Source organism: Cynocephalus volans, chromosome 3 (assembly GCF_027409185.1).
Source record: "Cynocephalus volans isolate mCynVol1 chromosome 3, mCynVol1.pri, whole genome shotgun sequence".
Taxonomy (NCBI): domain Eukaryota; kingdom Metazoa; phylum Chordata; class Mammalia; order Dermoptera; family Cynocephalidae; genus Cynocephalus; species Cynocephalus volans.
The window spans coordinates 183,332,229-183,347,120 of NC_084462.1; the positions used below are offsets into that span (position 1 = coordinate 183,332,229).

Sequence of the window (14,892 nt, forward strand, 5' to 3'; positions counted from 1 at the left end):
GACCCCACGGAGGGTCACAGTGCAGTTTGGGTGCCTCTGCCCCTGCGCTTTCAGAGTTCCCTGCTTATCTCGATTTCTCGCTGTGCAGAGGGACACCGGCACCCAGGTGACAATGCTGGCTTCCATTCTGCCCCTGACTGGCTGTGGGATCTTTGGGCTAACGGAGGATGAGGAGCTCCTCCTTGCAGGGCAGTTGTGAGGTTTACATTGCTCAGGCAAGCTGTTGGGTAAACGCTTGCAACTCCCACCTTGTGAGGTCTGAGGGTCTTAGGAGCAGAAGGCCCCAGACCCCTGGGATGCAGATGCCACTGCTGCCACCAGCTGTGGCCAAAAAACTCAAGTTCCCAAGGCCTAGGGGTCCCTGTGCCTTGAGTTGTCAGAGCTCTGCCTGGGCAGCCCTGGGATCAGCTCATGGGACCCTTGCACCCCCCGCCCACCCTGTCTGGGTGCACACAGGCGCTGCCTGCCACGACTCTATTGAGGGCTCTGCCATGTGTCATAGATTACTTTTATTTTCCACGATGACACCTCACTAGTAGGAAAGCCATCCCTGGGGTCTCTTAAAAGACAACTCCTATTAAAGACGAGAAGAGTTAAGCAAAGCGCCAGTGGTAGATCTCACTGCAGCAGGAGGCTGGCGCAGGCTGGGCTGCTGCCCTCGGGTGCAGGTCCTCTACACTGGGATCGTTTTGAGGAGGACAGGATAGACTGGCGGGCCCTGGGGCCTTCGGGAGAAGGGGGGTGGGTGCTTGAGGCTGCAGAAGGGCTATGACGCTGGGGTCAGGTTGGGATGGGAGTGGCCTGGGTGCCTGGTGGGCAGCGTTCACCAAGTCTTTGGCCACCATTTTGTTCTGGCACCCACCCTTCACTGTGGGGTCTCTGGTGTCACCGTGCTGGACGGCGGTGGGGGCCCTATGGGGAGGATGCTGAAGCCACAGAGAAGCTCACCCCGGGGAGCAGATAGGAACAGCACCGTGGGGCCGTGCCCCTGCAGCAGGGCCAGTGTGACCAGAGGCCCAGGGGTGCAGTGGCCTGTGTCACATGTGTGTATGTGTGTGCTTGTATTGTGTGTCTCTGTGTGTGTGCTTGTATTGTGTGTGTGTGTGTGTGAGTGTGTTGGGGTCCCCCAGGAGTCCACACCAATGGATACCAAACATGCATCAGAATCCCCTCGAGGATGTGTTAAAACCCAGGTGTCAGTCCTACCTCCAGAGGGTCTGGGGTCTGCAGGAGACTGCATTTCTGCAAGTTCTCTGGGAATGCTGCAGGTGCAGGTCCTCCCACCCTGCTCCCAGAGCGGTGCTCTGGGGCATGGGTGTGAGGTTGTAGGAGGAAGGTCTGTTTATCAGGGCTGAGGGAGCCTCAGGCAGTGGAGCGATGGTGGCCAGGCAGCTAGGCAGGGGTGGCATCTCAGAACGGTTCCAGGGGCCTTGGTGCACTGGGAGGGGCGAGTACTGACTCCAGCCTGGGGACCGGGGGCCATGGTAATCATGATAGCAGCGTTAATTGAGCTCCCGCTGTATGCAGGCACTGTGCTGGGTACTTAGAATGCATCAGCTCATCAGGGCCACACACAAGGACCTCCAGTGGGCACATCATCCCATTTCAGAAATGAGAAGCTGAGGCCCAAAGAGATTGCGTCAACATGTGAAGGGCTGACCACAGCCTGGGCAGTTGGGCCGAGCAGCTCTCTCTGTCCTGCCGCGATTGTGTCTGCTGGATTAGGGGTGAAGGGTGATGGTGACAGTCGGTGTGTTCAGTGTGGAGCGCAGAGAGCGGTGTGCAGTCTCTGGGCCATCTGTCACCTGGCCTAGCCCGTGTGCTGGGCAGAGCCACCAGGGAGGGGATGTGGTCGTGGCCCCAGCCTGAGCCACATTTCTGGGTGCATCTCCTGGCAGTGGCCTCTGTGGGGTCTTAGGGAGGACAGCTGAGGTGTTGCAGGTGTGGTGACAGGGACAGCTTCTGGTACCCACTAAGTGCATGCTGCCTCTCCTCTCCAGGGCCGCCCAGAAGCTCAGCCTGGCCTCCAAGCGCAAGAAGCCCTGCCCACCGCCGGCCCCTGCCAACCGGGGAACCTCCACCTACCCCACCGACTTCAGCGGGGTCCTGCAGCTGTGGCCACCCCCAGCGCCCCCCTGCCTGCTCAGGGCCGCCTCCAAGGCCAAGGACAACCCCGGCAGCATTGGAAAGGTAGACCCAGTCTCGAGATCAGGGTGGCCCTGGGGTTGGGGGAGGCCAGCGGTGTCTGAGAAGGTATGTGGAGGGGGTGCGGGAGATGGAAGGGCTCCCACTTCCTTCTCCCAGGTTGGTCGTGGATGGTCAGCAGGGCACAGATGGGGAGACTGAAGCCCACCAGAGCATTTACTGGCAGGGAACCTGGGAGACTGCTGGGTTGGGGCTGCGGGGAATGGGTGGGAGTCCTTGGGGCCATGTGTCTCCATGTGGGGCGGGACAGACAGCTCATGGACCTTCCTGGGACTATGGTGGGGTCTGATCCAGGTAACCCCCTTTCCTGGTCTCCACTGGGACGCTGCCCTGAGGTGGGGAGGGGCAGGGGTGGGACCCCTCAGCTCTCCAGAGTCACTGTATCTAGGCAGATCTCATCATAGCCCACCATGGGAAAAGCAGGATGTGGGGTGGGCTGATTCACCTGCCTTGTTTCAGGTGGGGAAACTGAGGCCTGCTGGGTGACTGGACAGGCCATCTGGCCCCTGGCCCCCCTGGAACTCTGTGGGTTGCAGCTGCACCCTCTGAGAGGCTCTGAGAAATAGCCGCACCGCCAGCTCGGGTGGCGACAGGTGGCCCTCTGTGCTGGTTGAAGGGATGGAACCACTGCCACACGGCGGTGGGGGTGATGATTGGACCACACCCTGAGTGTGCACTCTGGGTGCTGTTTCCTGACCCTCTGCCTGCTCTGTGGCTGGCCCCTCCTGGGTGCCCGAGTGCGGTGGGGTTGGGATGACTCCCCCTGCCCAGCACACCCTGGCTGGGTGGTCAGCCAGGCACTGCCCAGCGCCTCCAGCCCTGCAGAGGAAGGGGCCCGACAGGCACAGGCCATCGGCTCCTGCTCCCCTGGCACTTATTTCAGTGGCTTGAAGCACTTATTTCAGTGGCTTGAAGCCCCCCAGCCGTCACCAGCTCCTTCCCCTGGGGCAGCCGTGCCAGTGGCTTCCTCTTGGCCTGAACTGGTGGTAGCTGCTGGTCCAGGGCAGCAGTGGGTCTCTAGGGAGGGTCGATTCCAGGAGTGGCTGTTGAAGGGGACAGGGGGCCCTGGTTGGCTTGTAGGGTGGGGGGGGGGGCAGGTGGGGGTGGACCCTACAGCTCTTACCAGCCTTGTGGCCAGAGCTGTCTGGGCGGTTGGCAGGCATGTCCAGAGGGTATAACCAGGCCCTGGGGAGTGTGGGGTTTCTTTTGTGAACTTCCTGACTCCGGGTCCCCGTCCCAGCCTGCCCCTCTAGTGTGTAGATCTGAACAAGTCGCCTTCCGCTCTCGGTCCCTGCTCATGACTCCTGCGGTGGGTGGGGGTGTTGGTTGGCTGTCTTTGCGTTCTCCTGACATGGACATTCTGTGCATCAGCGACTCCGAGTCAGAGTAGGTCTGTGTCCTGGAGCGGCTGACTCCTGTCCTGTCTCCCCAGCCCTGCTGCTGCCTGGCAAGGTTGAGAGACTAGCTCCAGCACCTGCCTGTCTTGGGATGTCTGCTGGGGTGACAGTGGCCCTGCCTATCCCCGTGCCCGGAAACGCGGGGGGACAAAGGGAAGACAAAGTCTGCTGCCCCCAGTACCTGCACTGTCTCCTCTCCACCCTCAGTGCCACCCCCGACCCCACTCCCGCCCCCGACAGGGCATCAGCAGACAGGGTGGGGTGGGGGCCGAGGATAGGGTGAGCGGCTCCTTTATGAGGTCGGAGCTGCCCTGGTTCTTCCTGGGGCCATGTTACTTCGGGGCCAGCAGGCTCCACCATTTTGGGTGGGGGGAGGTTCCTCCCTTCTCTCTGTGGCAGACACACCCTCGCCCCGTGCCAGGACCACCCAGCACTTCCCTAGAGACAAGGAGACCTTGGCCACTGCCTGCTACCCCCACCCCCTCCCGGGTGCCCTGTACATTATTAGCACTAATGTCACATAGTCAGAAATGCCGCCTGAAAGGCGTTTAATATCGTCGCAGAAAAGAAGTTAGATTACATTCAATTTCTGACATTAATGTGCTACTTAAGATAATTCATCATATTGTGGTATTAAAAAAGACATCCCTTTCTCGCTGAGTGCCGAGTGGCGCGCCCCTCCCCCTCGTCCGCCTGGGCCACCTCTTGGGAGCTGAAAGCCCTTTTTTATGTAAAATGTGTTTTTCCCATACCCGGCAGCTATTCAGCGGGGCTTTGTAGTATCTGAACATTCGGGGGAGAGGCTTGGTGTGCTTGTCTTCGGCAGAGACCCTGTCATTTCCCTGCAGTAATGACAGGGTTCTCTCGGCAGACAATGGGACGGGGCAGCATGGGGCAGGCTGGACGGCCGATGCCCCCACTCTGGCCTGCTCTGTCTGCTCCCCGGGGAGGTGGTGACCGCCCTCCCTGCCTGGCTGTGCGTCTGGACACAGGGATTAATGTCGCTGCTTGAGAGGGCGGCCATCACTCAGGGAGAGCCGAATCGTAGGCTTTCCCAGGCCGCTCCTTCCCTCTAGGAATTCTCCCAAACCTGCAGAACTCATTTGGCTCCTGAAGTGGCGAGGAGTTCACGCTGGAAAAGAATTGCCAAAAATTACCGGAAAGTGCACATTTTCGTCTGCTTTGCGGCGGCGCTTGGAAATGAAATAGTTTTGTTCACATCGTCAGGGACTAAAAGAATCGATTCTCGCCTAATGCAGCCCAGGTTCTGAGAGGGGCGATAGGGAAGTGTTTCTGCACGCGCTCCCCCAGGACGGGCGCTCCGGGCCACACAGCGGCTTGGGGACCCGTCTGCCACGTGCCGAAGGCGAGGAGATGGCGCCTGGGTGAACTGCCCAGGGTGAACCAATTTTGCGGGCGTTGTGTATCTGTCACTTACCATTAAATCCATGAAAAATATTGGCTCTGAAATGAGTCTCGGGTAATTTGATTTTCACTGTGGTGGAGAAATCAGAGTTTTCATCAGAGAGTGGACGGTGTGTCCAACAGAAAACAGAGCCCCTAATTCAGGGGGCTCATGTGTCAATAGCGCCTGTGAGTCAGATCCCGCCCAAGCCCCCTGGGGTGCTGCAGAGATGCTCCTGTCTGGGGTGTCCGTTCTCTGCCCAGGTTTGGGGGTGTCTTCAGTGTCGCTTGCTCTGGGCTGAGCCGGCTGTTTCCTCGGAGGGTGCGAGGGCTGCTGGTTCGGGTTTTCCCAGAGGCCGGCGCATGCATGGGGGCACGTTTTTGCGCTTTGGAGACACACCATTGATTGTGCCGTGAGCTGGGGCCGTGGGAGCCCAGGCCCACCATTGTCCCGCCCACTCCTTTGTCCCCTCCTCTTCCCCATCTCAGCCCCATCCTCAGTGACCCCAGCCCCCACCGAGGGCTGGAGAGGCCAGAGGATTTCAGCATTCACATCTTTTCTCCAATGGGTTCTCATTTTATTTCCCTTCCCAGTTTGTCATTCTAATAGGATTTCCTCTGGCTTTCTGTTGACCCGAGTTCTGCTCATTCATGGGATTTTGAGTTTGGCTTCCGGAGCTGGCTCTGGGTCCTCCCCCAGGGCATCACCAGGCCTCAGGCCCTCCACCGCTGTGCCCTGGTGCACCCTCGGTCCCACAGACCTCCCGCCACCTCCCTAGGGAGGACACTCTGCAGGGCTCTGAAGGGCTTGGGCCTGGCCTGGGGCTGCTGGGTGCTGGGGGGAGGGGCTCCTGGGGGAAGCGAAGTCCAGGAGGGGAGGGGCTGTGCGCCTGAGCGACCCTCCGCCCGCCGAGGCCTCTGGGGCCTGCTGTCCCCGTTCCCTGTGTCCCGCTCCGTGCCCCACCTCCCCACTCGGGCCGGCGGCTGCGCACCCTGCCCGCCTCGCCCTCCCTGGGCTTCACTTTCTCCCTGCCCCGCTGACTTCAGACGAGATCCGCTCGGGCCTGGAGCGGGGCGCGGGCAGCACATTCCTGCGGTGTGGGATGCCCGTGCCGAGGCCCGGGCCGCTGTCTGGACTCGCGCGGGGCCCCTCCTGCCCTGTCATTAGCGGCCAGCTGGGTGGTGGGCGGCTGCTCAGACGCCTGCGCCCGCCCTCCTCCCAGGTGAAGGTCATGCTGCGGATCTGGCCGGCTCAGGGGGCCCAACGCTCGGCCGAGTCCACGTCCTTCCTGAAGGTGGACCCTCGGAAGAAGCAGGTGACCCTGTACGATCCGGCTGCCGGGCCTCCGGGCAGCACAGGCCTCCGGCGCGCTGCCACCGCTGCAGTCCCCAAGATGTTTGCCTTCGACGCCGTCTTCCCCCAGGACTCTGAGCAGGTATTGCCTTGGGTGGACCTCCTGGGGACCTGGGGGGCTGCACTGCTGGCTCAGGATGATGGGGTCATTCTCTGTGTGAAGTGAGGGGAGAGAAGGAGCAGAGAGTGGGGCCCGGCTGGCCCAGCGCCTGCTGAGTCCACCTCATCGGCCTTCCTGGTCAGTGCCCTTGTGGGGTCTCCACTCAGTTCCTGTCCCGGTTCTACTGACCGAGTCCCCGGGGAAATACTGGTTTTTTGGAGCTCACCCTCCTTGGCAGCTTTCTGGGCAGCCCTGTGTTTTACGCTGGATGTCGGGGCACCCGCTGCTCCCTCATATGCACTGTATGCCATGTGACCACACGTGTGTCTCTGAGTGCATCGTGGTCTGTCCTGGGCGGGGGCCCACATTGGCAGTGGGACTTCTGTGTTTTATGAAATATGCATGTATGTGCATGTGTCTGGCCAGTACATCCTGCGTGTGCTACATGCATTCTGTGTCCTGTTCTTGCGTGTTCATGCTTTCTGCATGCACGTGGGAGAGCTCTTTGATGTCCTGTGTGTGCCAGCGCAGACACCCTGTGGGCTGACCGCCAGGCCTTGGCCCTGTCACCTGCCTGATTCTCTGTGCCCTTCCCTCAGGCTGAAGTCTGCTCGGGGGCCGTGGCTGATGTGCTCCAGTCTGTGGTCAGTGGGGCCGATGGCTGCATTTTCTCCTTTGGCCACATGAGCCTTGGTAAGCCCCCCCCCCCCAGATGAATTCTGTTCACCGCCCACCAGCCCACCACTATTATCGTTGCTGCAGTCACTGGGCCTGGCTCTGGGTCGGGGAGGAAGATGCTTCTCTGTATGGGCAATGGGTGGGCAGTGGGGTGAGGGGCTCGTGGGACGGAAGCCAAAGCCCTGCAGAGCTAGAAGGCAGAGGCCCTGGAATGCATCAGAGGAGGTCCCCGAGGTCTTGATGGCCCCAAGTTGGCCCTGACGACTCTGGGCAGGGCTGGAGAGTCGGTTCCTGGGCCTGGCTCAGCTCTGAGGGCTTGTCTTGTGGGCTGTGGGGTGGGCCCTGACCGCCTGCGTGGCCCCCAGGCAAGTCGTACACCATGATTGGGAAGGACAGCTCGCCCCAGAGCCTGGGCATCGTGCCCTGCGCCATCTCCTGGCTCTTCAGGCTCATCGATGAGCGCAAGGAGAGGATGGGCACCCGCTTCTCCGTCCGTGTCTCGGCCGTGGAAGTGTGTGGCCGGGACCAGAACCTGCGAGACCTACTGGCCGAGGTGGCCTCTGGCAGCCTCCAGGATGCGCAGTCCCCAGGCGTGTACCTGCGGGAGGACCCCACGTATGGGACGCAGGTGTGTCAACACCACCATCTCCCCACAACCAGGGGGCAGAGAGCATAGGGTGTGGGGGCCGCACTGGCCCCGAGCCACTAACGTCACCCGTGCCTGCCCCGCAGCTCCAGAACCAGAGCGAGCTGCGGGCGCCCACGGCGGAGAAGGCGGCCTTCTACCTGGACGCGGCCCTGGCTGCCCGCAGCACCGGCCGTGCGGGCTGCAGTGAGGACGCAAGGCGCAGCTCGCACATGCTCTTCACGCTGCACGTCTACCAGTACCGCATGGAGAAGTGTGGCAAGGGAGGAAGTAGGTGCCGCGCCTCCAGCCCGTGGGGTGGGGCTGGTGCCCTGGCTGCACCCTCCCCTGCCCTCACGCCCGTCCTGCTGTTTCAGTGTCCGGAGGCCGCAGCCGCCTGCACCTCATTGACCTGGGCAGCTGCGAGGCGGCACCTGGCAGAGGCGGGGAGGCTGCAGGGGGACCTCTGTGTCTGTCCCTATCGGCCCTGGGCAGTGTGATCTTGGCCCTGGTCAATGGAGCCAAGCACGTGCCTTACAGGTGAGTGTGGGCACCTGGTGGGGACTGGCCGGGGTGGCCGCTAGGGAGCCGGCCAAGTTCATGTCTGGTGTGTCCAGTGCTTCTGTGGGTCCCTGAACCCCTCAGTCCTTAGCTCCTCCAAGCCTGATGGGTCTTACTGCCCGGGGGCTGCCTTGGCCCCCGTGTCAGGCTGGTGGTGGACTCTGGAGCCCAGGGTGCATGGACAGAGGCAGGGGCCAGACCAGACCCTGGGGCTCCAGGCACGGGCCCTGGTCTGGCAAGAAGCCTGTCTCCCTGCCTCTAGCCTGTAGCCCACCCCTGGCCCAGCCTCCCAGCCTGGTGGTCCCTCCTTAGACCCTTGGCCTCTGAGCCCCTTCCTTGGCCTCCAGGGACCACAGGCTCACCATGCTGCTGCGGGAGTCCCTGGCCACCAGCAGCTGCCGCACCACCATGATCGCCCACGTCTCAGATGCTCCAGCCCACCACGCTGAGACGCTCAGCACCGTGCAGCTCGCCGCCCGCATCCACCGCCTGCGCAGGAAGAAGGCCAAGGTAGGTCCCACTCTTGCCTGCCTGAGGGTCCCCAGGCTCCTGAGTCCTCTGCAGGCCCTTGCTGGGCATGGTGGGGGGAGGGGCAGTGGGCGGACATCCTGGGCATCCTGGGGTCACGGGGCTGCACCCACGTGGCCCTGCCTGGAAGGAGTGGGTGGCTGAGCCCAAGGCAGAATCGGAACTGCTTGCAGGGGGGCTTGTGGTCACCTGGTCCCTCTGCCTGCTGCTGCCCCAGCCATGGGGCGCTTGGGAGAGCCACACCGATTCAGCAGGGGACTTCCTGGGCACCCCTCACTGGGGCCGGAGGGTGGCGTTTGGGGTGTGCTGGGGTGAGACAGCCCCGGGCACGTGTTTTCACGTCTTTCTGAGCGTCTCTTTCCTTCCCTGTGATGTGGCTAATGCTGTCTTCCGTGCTAAGTCTCTAAGAAGAGTCATCTGTGTTCTTTGCCTAAGACTTTTAGTTCCCAGAATTTGGCAGGACTTGGTGGGTGGATGTCGCCATTGTTTTTCAGCACAGGGACCACAGCATTGAGAGTTGGGGAGGGTCCAGGAAAACAGGAGGTGCAGTGGGAGTAGGACCGGTGCAGGGGGAGGTGCGGCCACTCACGTGGGCCTGCCCTTCCGCCCCCTAGTACGCGTCCAGCTCCTCCGGCGGGGAGAGCTCCTGCGAGGAGGGCCGGGCCCGCCGTACCCCGCATCTGCGACCCTTCCACCCGCGCACTGTGGCCCTGGACCCCGACTGCCCAGCTCCCGGCCTGTCCGGTGACCCAGACTACTCGTCCAGCAGCGAGCAGTCCTGTGACACGGTCATCTACGTGGGGCCTGGCGGGGCGGCGCTGTCAGACCATGAGCTCACAGACAACGAGGGCCCGCCTGACTTCGTGCCCATCATCCCCGCCCTGAGCCGCCGTCGACCCTCCCAGGGTGCACGTGACGCCGACCACTTCCGCTGCAGCACCTTTGCAGAGCTGCAGGAGCGGCTGGAGTGCATCGACGGCAGTGAGGGCTCCTCAGGACTCCTGGGTGCCACCAAGGGAGCCCAGGCCAGCCCCGCCCGAGGCAGCAGGAAGCTCTCGCCACCGGAGGCTGCATCCCCCAGGAGGGCTATGGGCTCCCCGATGGCTGCCAGCACTCCTCGGGGCAGCCCTGGCCCAGACACCTACCGGGGTGTCCCTGAGCCCTCCAAGGCCGGCGCCTGGGGTGACCAGACAGAGGATGGCAGCACCCGGTCTGAGCTGTCTGCCCTGGACAAGGCCACAGAGGGCGGAGGCAGGAGGCCGCTGCCTAGCCCGGCCCCTCCACCTCCTCAGCAGCCAGAAGCTCACAGGGCCCCAGAGGAGCCCGGGGGAGGGGGCACCGACAGCGTGGTACGGACACCCCCTGTGGGCATGAGCAGCCAGGCTGGCCAGTCCCCACTGCTCCCAGATGTCACCTGCCCCCACCCATCTGCTCATGGCTGCCGTCTGGAGCGAGGCCTGCTGACCACCACGGTGACCCTGCAGCAGCCTGTGGAGCTTAACGGCGAGGACGAGCTGGTGTTCACAGTGGTGGAGGAGCTGTCTCTGGGTGGGCTTGCCAGTGCCGGGCGTCCCGCCAGCTTGGCCAGCTTCGGCAGTGATTGCTCCCTGCAGGCGCTGGCCTCGGGCTCAAGGCCTGTCAGCATCATCAGCAGCATCAACGATGAGTTTGACGCCTACACCTCGCAGGGGCCTGAGGGCCTGGGTGGCTCCTCCGGCAGCTCCTGGCTCAGTGAGGGCAGTGTCTGTAGTGCTGACAGCTGCGGCCCCCTGCCCCAGCCCCCCTTCAGCCCTGATTCCCTGGCGGGGCCTGATCCCCCAGGACCCCCAGCCCTGGACAGCTCCCTGGAGGACGGCAGCCTTGGGTTCTCAGAGCAGGGCAGACCTGACAGTCCCAGCCCAGCTGCAGCCCTGACCCGACCTGGCAGGCAGCCCCAGGCTGAGGCCCTGTGGGTGGCAGCCCCAGCACAGACCATCCACTCCAGCCTGCCCCGGAAACCCAGGACTACCTCGGCGGCCAGTCGCGCAGGCTGCACCTGTCCGGGCCAGAGTCCGCAGGGTGCCAGAGCCCTGTGTGAGGACCCGTGGCTGCTCCGGGCAGAGGAACATGATGTGCTCCAGGCGGCCTCTGCCTGCAGGGTCCCCAGCCCAACCCCAGGCTCCCCCCGGCTGCCTGAGGCCCAGGTGATACTGGCTTGTGCACAGAGGGTGGTGGACGGCTGTGAGGTGGCATCCAGGGTGGCCCGCAGACCAGAGGCTGTGGCCCGGATCCCACCCCTGCGGAGGGGTGCCACCACGCTGGGCGTGACCACTCCCACTGTGTCCTGTGGAGACACCCCGGCTGAAGCAGCAGCCTGCTCCAGCAGCCTGAAGGCCTCCCCGAACAGCAAGAACAGTGTGGCTCCCAAAGGGGGCTTCTTCCTGAGGCCCAGCGGGGTGGCCCCTCCAGCCCCACCTGTGCGAAAGTCCAGCTTGGAGCACAAGAACAGCCCGGGCCTGGCCCCTACCCAGCCTGTGGGCCTGACCCGGGCCGGGGCTGCTGCTGTCTTCCGAGGGGAGGGGGAGGCCAGGCCCAGCAGCCGGGCTGACCACTCTGTTCCCAGGGCCACATCCAGTCTGAAGGCCCGGGCCTGCAAGGTGGAGGCTGCACACCGTCCTGCCGGCCATGCGTCTCTGGAGCGCTATGAGGGCCTGGCGCATGGCAGTGGCAAGATCAGGGAGGCCCCTGGGCGGCCGGCCCGGGCTGTGCCCAGATTGGGTGTGCCACCTGCCAGCCCCACGCCTGGGTCAGCTCCTGCTTGTAGGGGAAGCCCAGCCAAGGGTGTGGGAGTCCCCAAGCCCCCAGCTGGTGGGGCCAAGGGCCGTAGTCTTGCAGCCAGCGGGTCGCGGGCTCTGGGTGCTTCGGTGAAGCCGCTGGCCCCTGTGGCGGGCAGGACCCCAGGTGGCCCTGTGATGGGTCCCAGGGCAGCCCCACGGGCTGGGCCTGGCATTGGGGTCAAGGCTGGCCGGGGCACCATCATGGGCACCAAGCAGGCACTCCGGGCTGCCCACAGCCGCGTTAATGAGCTGGTGGCGAGTGGAGCCCCCGGCAGAGGTGGCCCCTCGTGGGGCTCAGCTGACTCGGACAGTGGCAATGACAGTGGTGTGAATGTAGGCGAGGAGCGGCCACCCTCGGGCCCAGCCCTGCCCTCGCCCTACAGCAAGGTGACGGCGCCACGGCGGCCCCAACGCTATAGCAGCGGCCACGGCAGTGACAACAGTAGCGTGCTGAGCGGAGAGCTCCCGCCGGCGATGGGTCGCACTGCCCTGTTCTATCACAGTGGTGGCAGCAGTGGCTACGAGAGCATGATGCGCGACAGCGAGGCCACCGGCAGCGCCTCCTCCGCCCCCGACTCCACCAGCGAGAGTGGGGCCGCCTCTCCGGGTGCCCGCTCCCGCAGCCTCAAGTCCCCCAAGAAGAGGGCCACAGGTGGGTGGTGGCGCCGTGGGCACAGCCCTTCACAGTCGGAGATGCTCGGCAGATGGGCACAACCTTCACAGGTCCCCAACACACACGGCCCTCAACAGTTCACAAACATGCCTGGGGCTTTTCAGCATGTCGATGTGTGTGGCCCTCTGCAGTTTGTGTGTGCAGTTTGGGTTTGGGGTTCCAGGCCCAGTGTTCTCCCTGGTCAGTGCCTAGTTGTTTGACAGCCCCCCACCAGGGATGCCCTGGGGGGACAGAGCCACTGAGGCCAAGGCAGGGGTGGGATAGCGGAAGGCCCAGGTAGGGTAGGGGGTGCCAGCGTGGGCCTGCAGCCTGTCTCAAGAGTCTGGGCTGCCCCTGGTCCTGGGGTGATGGAGCAGGGAGGGTAATGAGTTAGAGAGCAGCGTGGCCAGCAGGGCGTCGGAGGGCTCCCTCTGAGGGATGGCTGACCATGCTGGTGTGGCTTCAGGTGAGAAGTGGCCAGAGGGACTGGGGCTGGCATGGCCTAGGGGACTGAGAGCCCTGGGGGTCAGGGGAGTTGTTTCCGAGGCAGGAGTGGCTGTGTCTGATTGTTGTGGGGGGCGAGAGGCAGCACCCCCTGGGCAGTGGACGAACCCCCTGCCTGTTTGCTCACAGGGCCTGCCTGACCCAAATGGGGCGTGGTGGCCAAAGTCCTGGCCAGCACCAAGCTGAGCACTTCTGGATTGGGCCCCCATGCTCTCCTGGTCAGGACCCTGGCCTGGCTCCTCCCAGCGTCCTGCTCTGTGTTCCAGGTCTGCAGCGGCGGCGGCTGATCCCGGCCCCGCTGCCCGACGCTGCTGCCCTGGGCCGCAAGCCCAGCCTCCCCGGGCAGTGGGTGGACCTGCCCCCGCCCCTGGCCGGCTCACTGAAGGAGCCCTTCGAGATCAAGGTGTACGAGATCGACGACGTGCAGCGTCTGCAGAGGCACCGCCCGCCCCTGCGCGAGGGTGCGGCTGAGGTCAGGGCCTGCAGTGGGCTGGGGGCTGGACACTGTGAGCCAGACGCAGGAGGCTTGGCTCTGTGCTGGCAGAATAGGCCATCTGATTGGGGCTTCCAGGCCCATGGGGGGTGCAGTGGGCAACCCCCCCGACCTCACTTTTCCTCTGTCCACAGCCCTCCCAGGATGTGGAGAAGGTAGGAACCAGCCCTGCCCAGCCCCAAGCCTCTGTTTTTCCCCATAGCACCCCCTTGGGCAGAGGATGGGTGGCTAGAGGAGGTCCTGAGGCCACCGCTGCTGTCCCCTGGCATTCTACCCAGTGGGGGGGGTCCCAGAGCCATACCTACCCACCCTTTCCTGGACCCGCCCCTGACAGGCATTGTGTGCTGCCCCAGGAGCACCCGGTGTGGGCCCACCCCTGAGTCCTACCCCTGCCCACCTTGGAGGGCCCACTGTGTGCCTGCCCAGGCCCGGCATGGGGTGGGGCGGCACATGACCAAGGCCGGGGTTCTGGGGGTCCCTGGAGAGAGGGTCATGGCCCACCCCGTGGGTGCCCATGTCCTCCACGCCTGAGCCCACCCTGCCCATCTTCTGCTGCCCAGGGCCCGGTGTGCGTGAGCGCGAAGCTGCGGCTGGCAGAGCGCAGGCAGCAGCGGCTGCGGGAGGTGCAGGCCAGGCACGACCACCTGTGCAAGGAGCTGGCCGAGACCCAGGGCCGGCTGATGGTGGAGCCCGGCCGCTGGCTGGAGCAGTGTGAGTGCCACCCCGCCCACCGCTGCCCCGCTCCTCCCGCCTGCAAGCCAGCCGCCCCACTGAGCCCCTGGTGTGCTGTGTAACACGTGGCGGGACCCTCTGCCTTGAGGGAGCTGGGAGGGTAGAGTCAGCTGGACCGAGATGCCTTTTCTGGGGCCTTCGGAGAGTCAGGCTGCTGCCCCCGCCCCGGGCCTGACCCCCGCGTCTGCTGTCCCTCCCCTCCCCAGTTGAGGTGGACCCAGAACTGGAGCCAGAGTCAGCCGAGTACCTGACAGCCCTGGAGCGAGCCACGGCCGCCCTGGAGCAGTGTGTGAACCTGTGCAAGGCCCACGTCATGATGGTCACCTGCTTCGACATCAGCATCACCACCACCACCACCGTCTCGGGGCCACAGGAGGTGGACGTCTGAGGCTGGGCGCCAGATACAGGGGAGGGGTAGCGCAGGGGGCATGAGGACGGGATGTGGGATGGATAGAGGACGTGGAGGGGGTTGGAGGAGGAAGATGCAGAGGGGTTCTGTGCAGGACGGGGGTCTCAGAGCAGAGGAGCGTGGGGGAGGGGGCCGGCCACACGGCGGGCGGGCGAGGGTGCAGGGGAGACTGGAAGACTGTCGCCACCCAGACAGCAAGTGCCTTTATCCTTGACTTGGACTTTTCTCCTTTTTGCGTTTGGTGCTAGGGACTCAAGACACCAGCAGTGCTCAGGCCGAGGCTCGGGAGGCGGCTGTGACCGTCTGGCCCGGGCCAGAGCTCGTTTGTATCTGATCTCGCCTTCTGTACAGCCAAGCAGTTTTGTGTAGCAGGACAGACCTGTGCTCACGGGGCTCGTCCTTAGGGTTCAGGGTGACTTTTCTTTTGCAGGGTT

At 64.1% G+C, this 14,892-nt stretch overlaps 1 protein-coding gene across 1 annotated transcript in view; it reads left to right on the forward strand.

The window, feature by feature from the left end:
- KIF26A (kinesin family member 26A) overlaps positions 1-14,437 on the forward strand; it is a 39,057-nt gene extending 24,620 nt beyond the window's left edge. The window contains exons 5-15 of the mRNA XM_063091299.1: positions 2,001-2,190; positions 6,230-6,442; positions 7,060-7,153; positions 7,504-7,766; positions 7,871-8,054; positions 8,141-8,303; positions 8,672-8,834; positions 9,467-12,320; positions 13,091-13,296; positions 13,878-14,028; positions 14,256-14,437. Of these exons, the coding sequence (XP_062947369.1) occupies positions 2,001-2,190; positions 6,230-6,442; positions 7,060-7,153; positions 7,504-7,766; positions 7,871-8,054; positions 8,141-8,303; positions 8,672-8,834; positions 9,467-12,320; positions 13,091-13,296; positions 13,878-14,028; positions 14,256-14,437 (4,663 nt within the window). The remainder of the gene's footprint in view (positions 1-2,000; positions 2,191-6,229; positions 6,443-7,059; positions 7,154-7,503; positions 7,767-7,870; positions 8,055-8,140; positions 8,304-8,671; positions 8,835-9,466; positions 12,321-13,090; positions 13,297-13,877; positions 14,029-14,255) is intronic.
- The last annotated feature ends 455 nt before the right edge of the window (positions 14,438-14,892 follow it).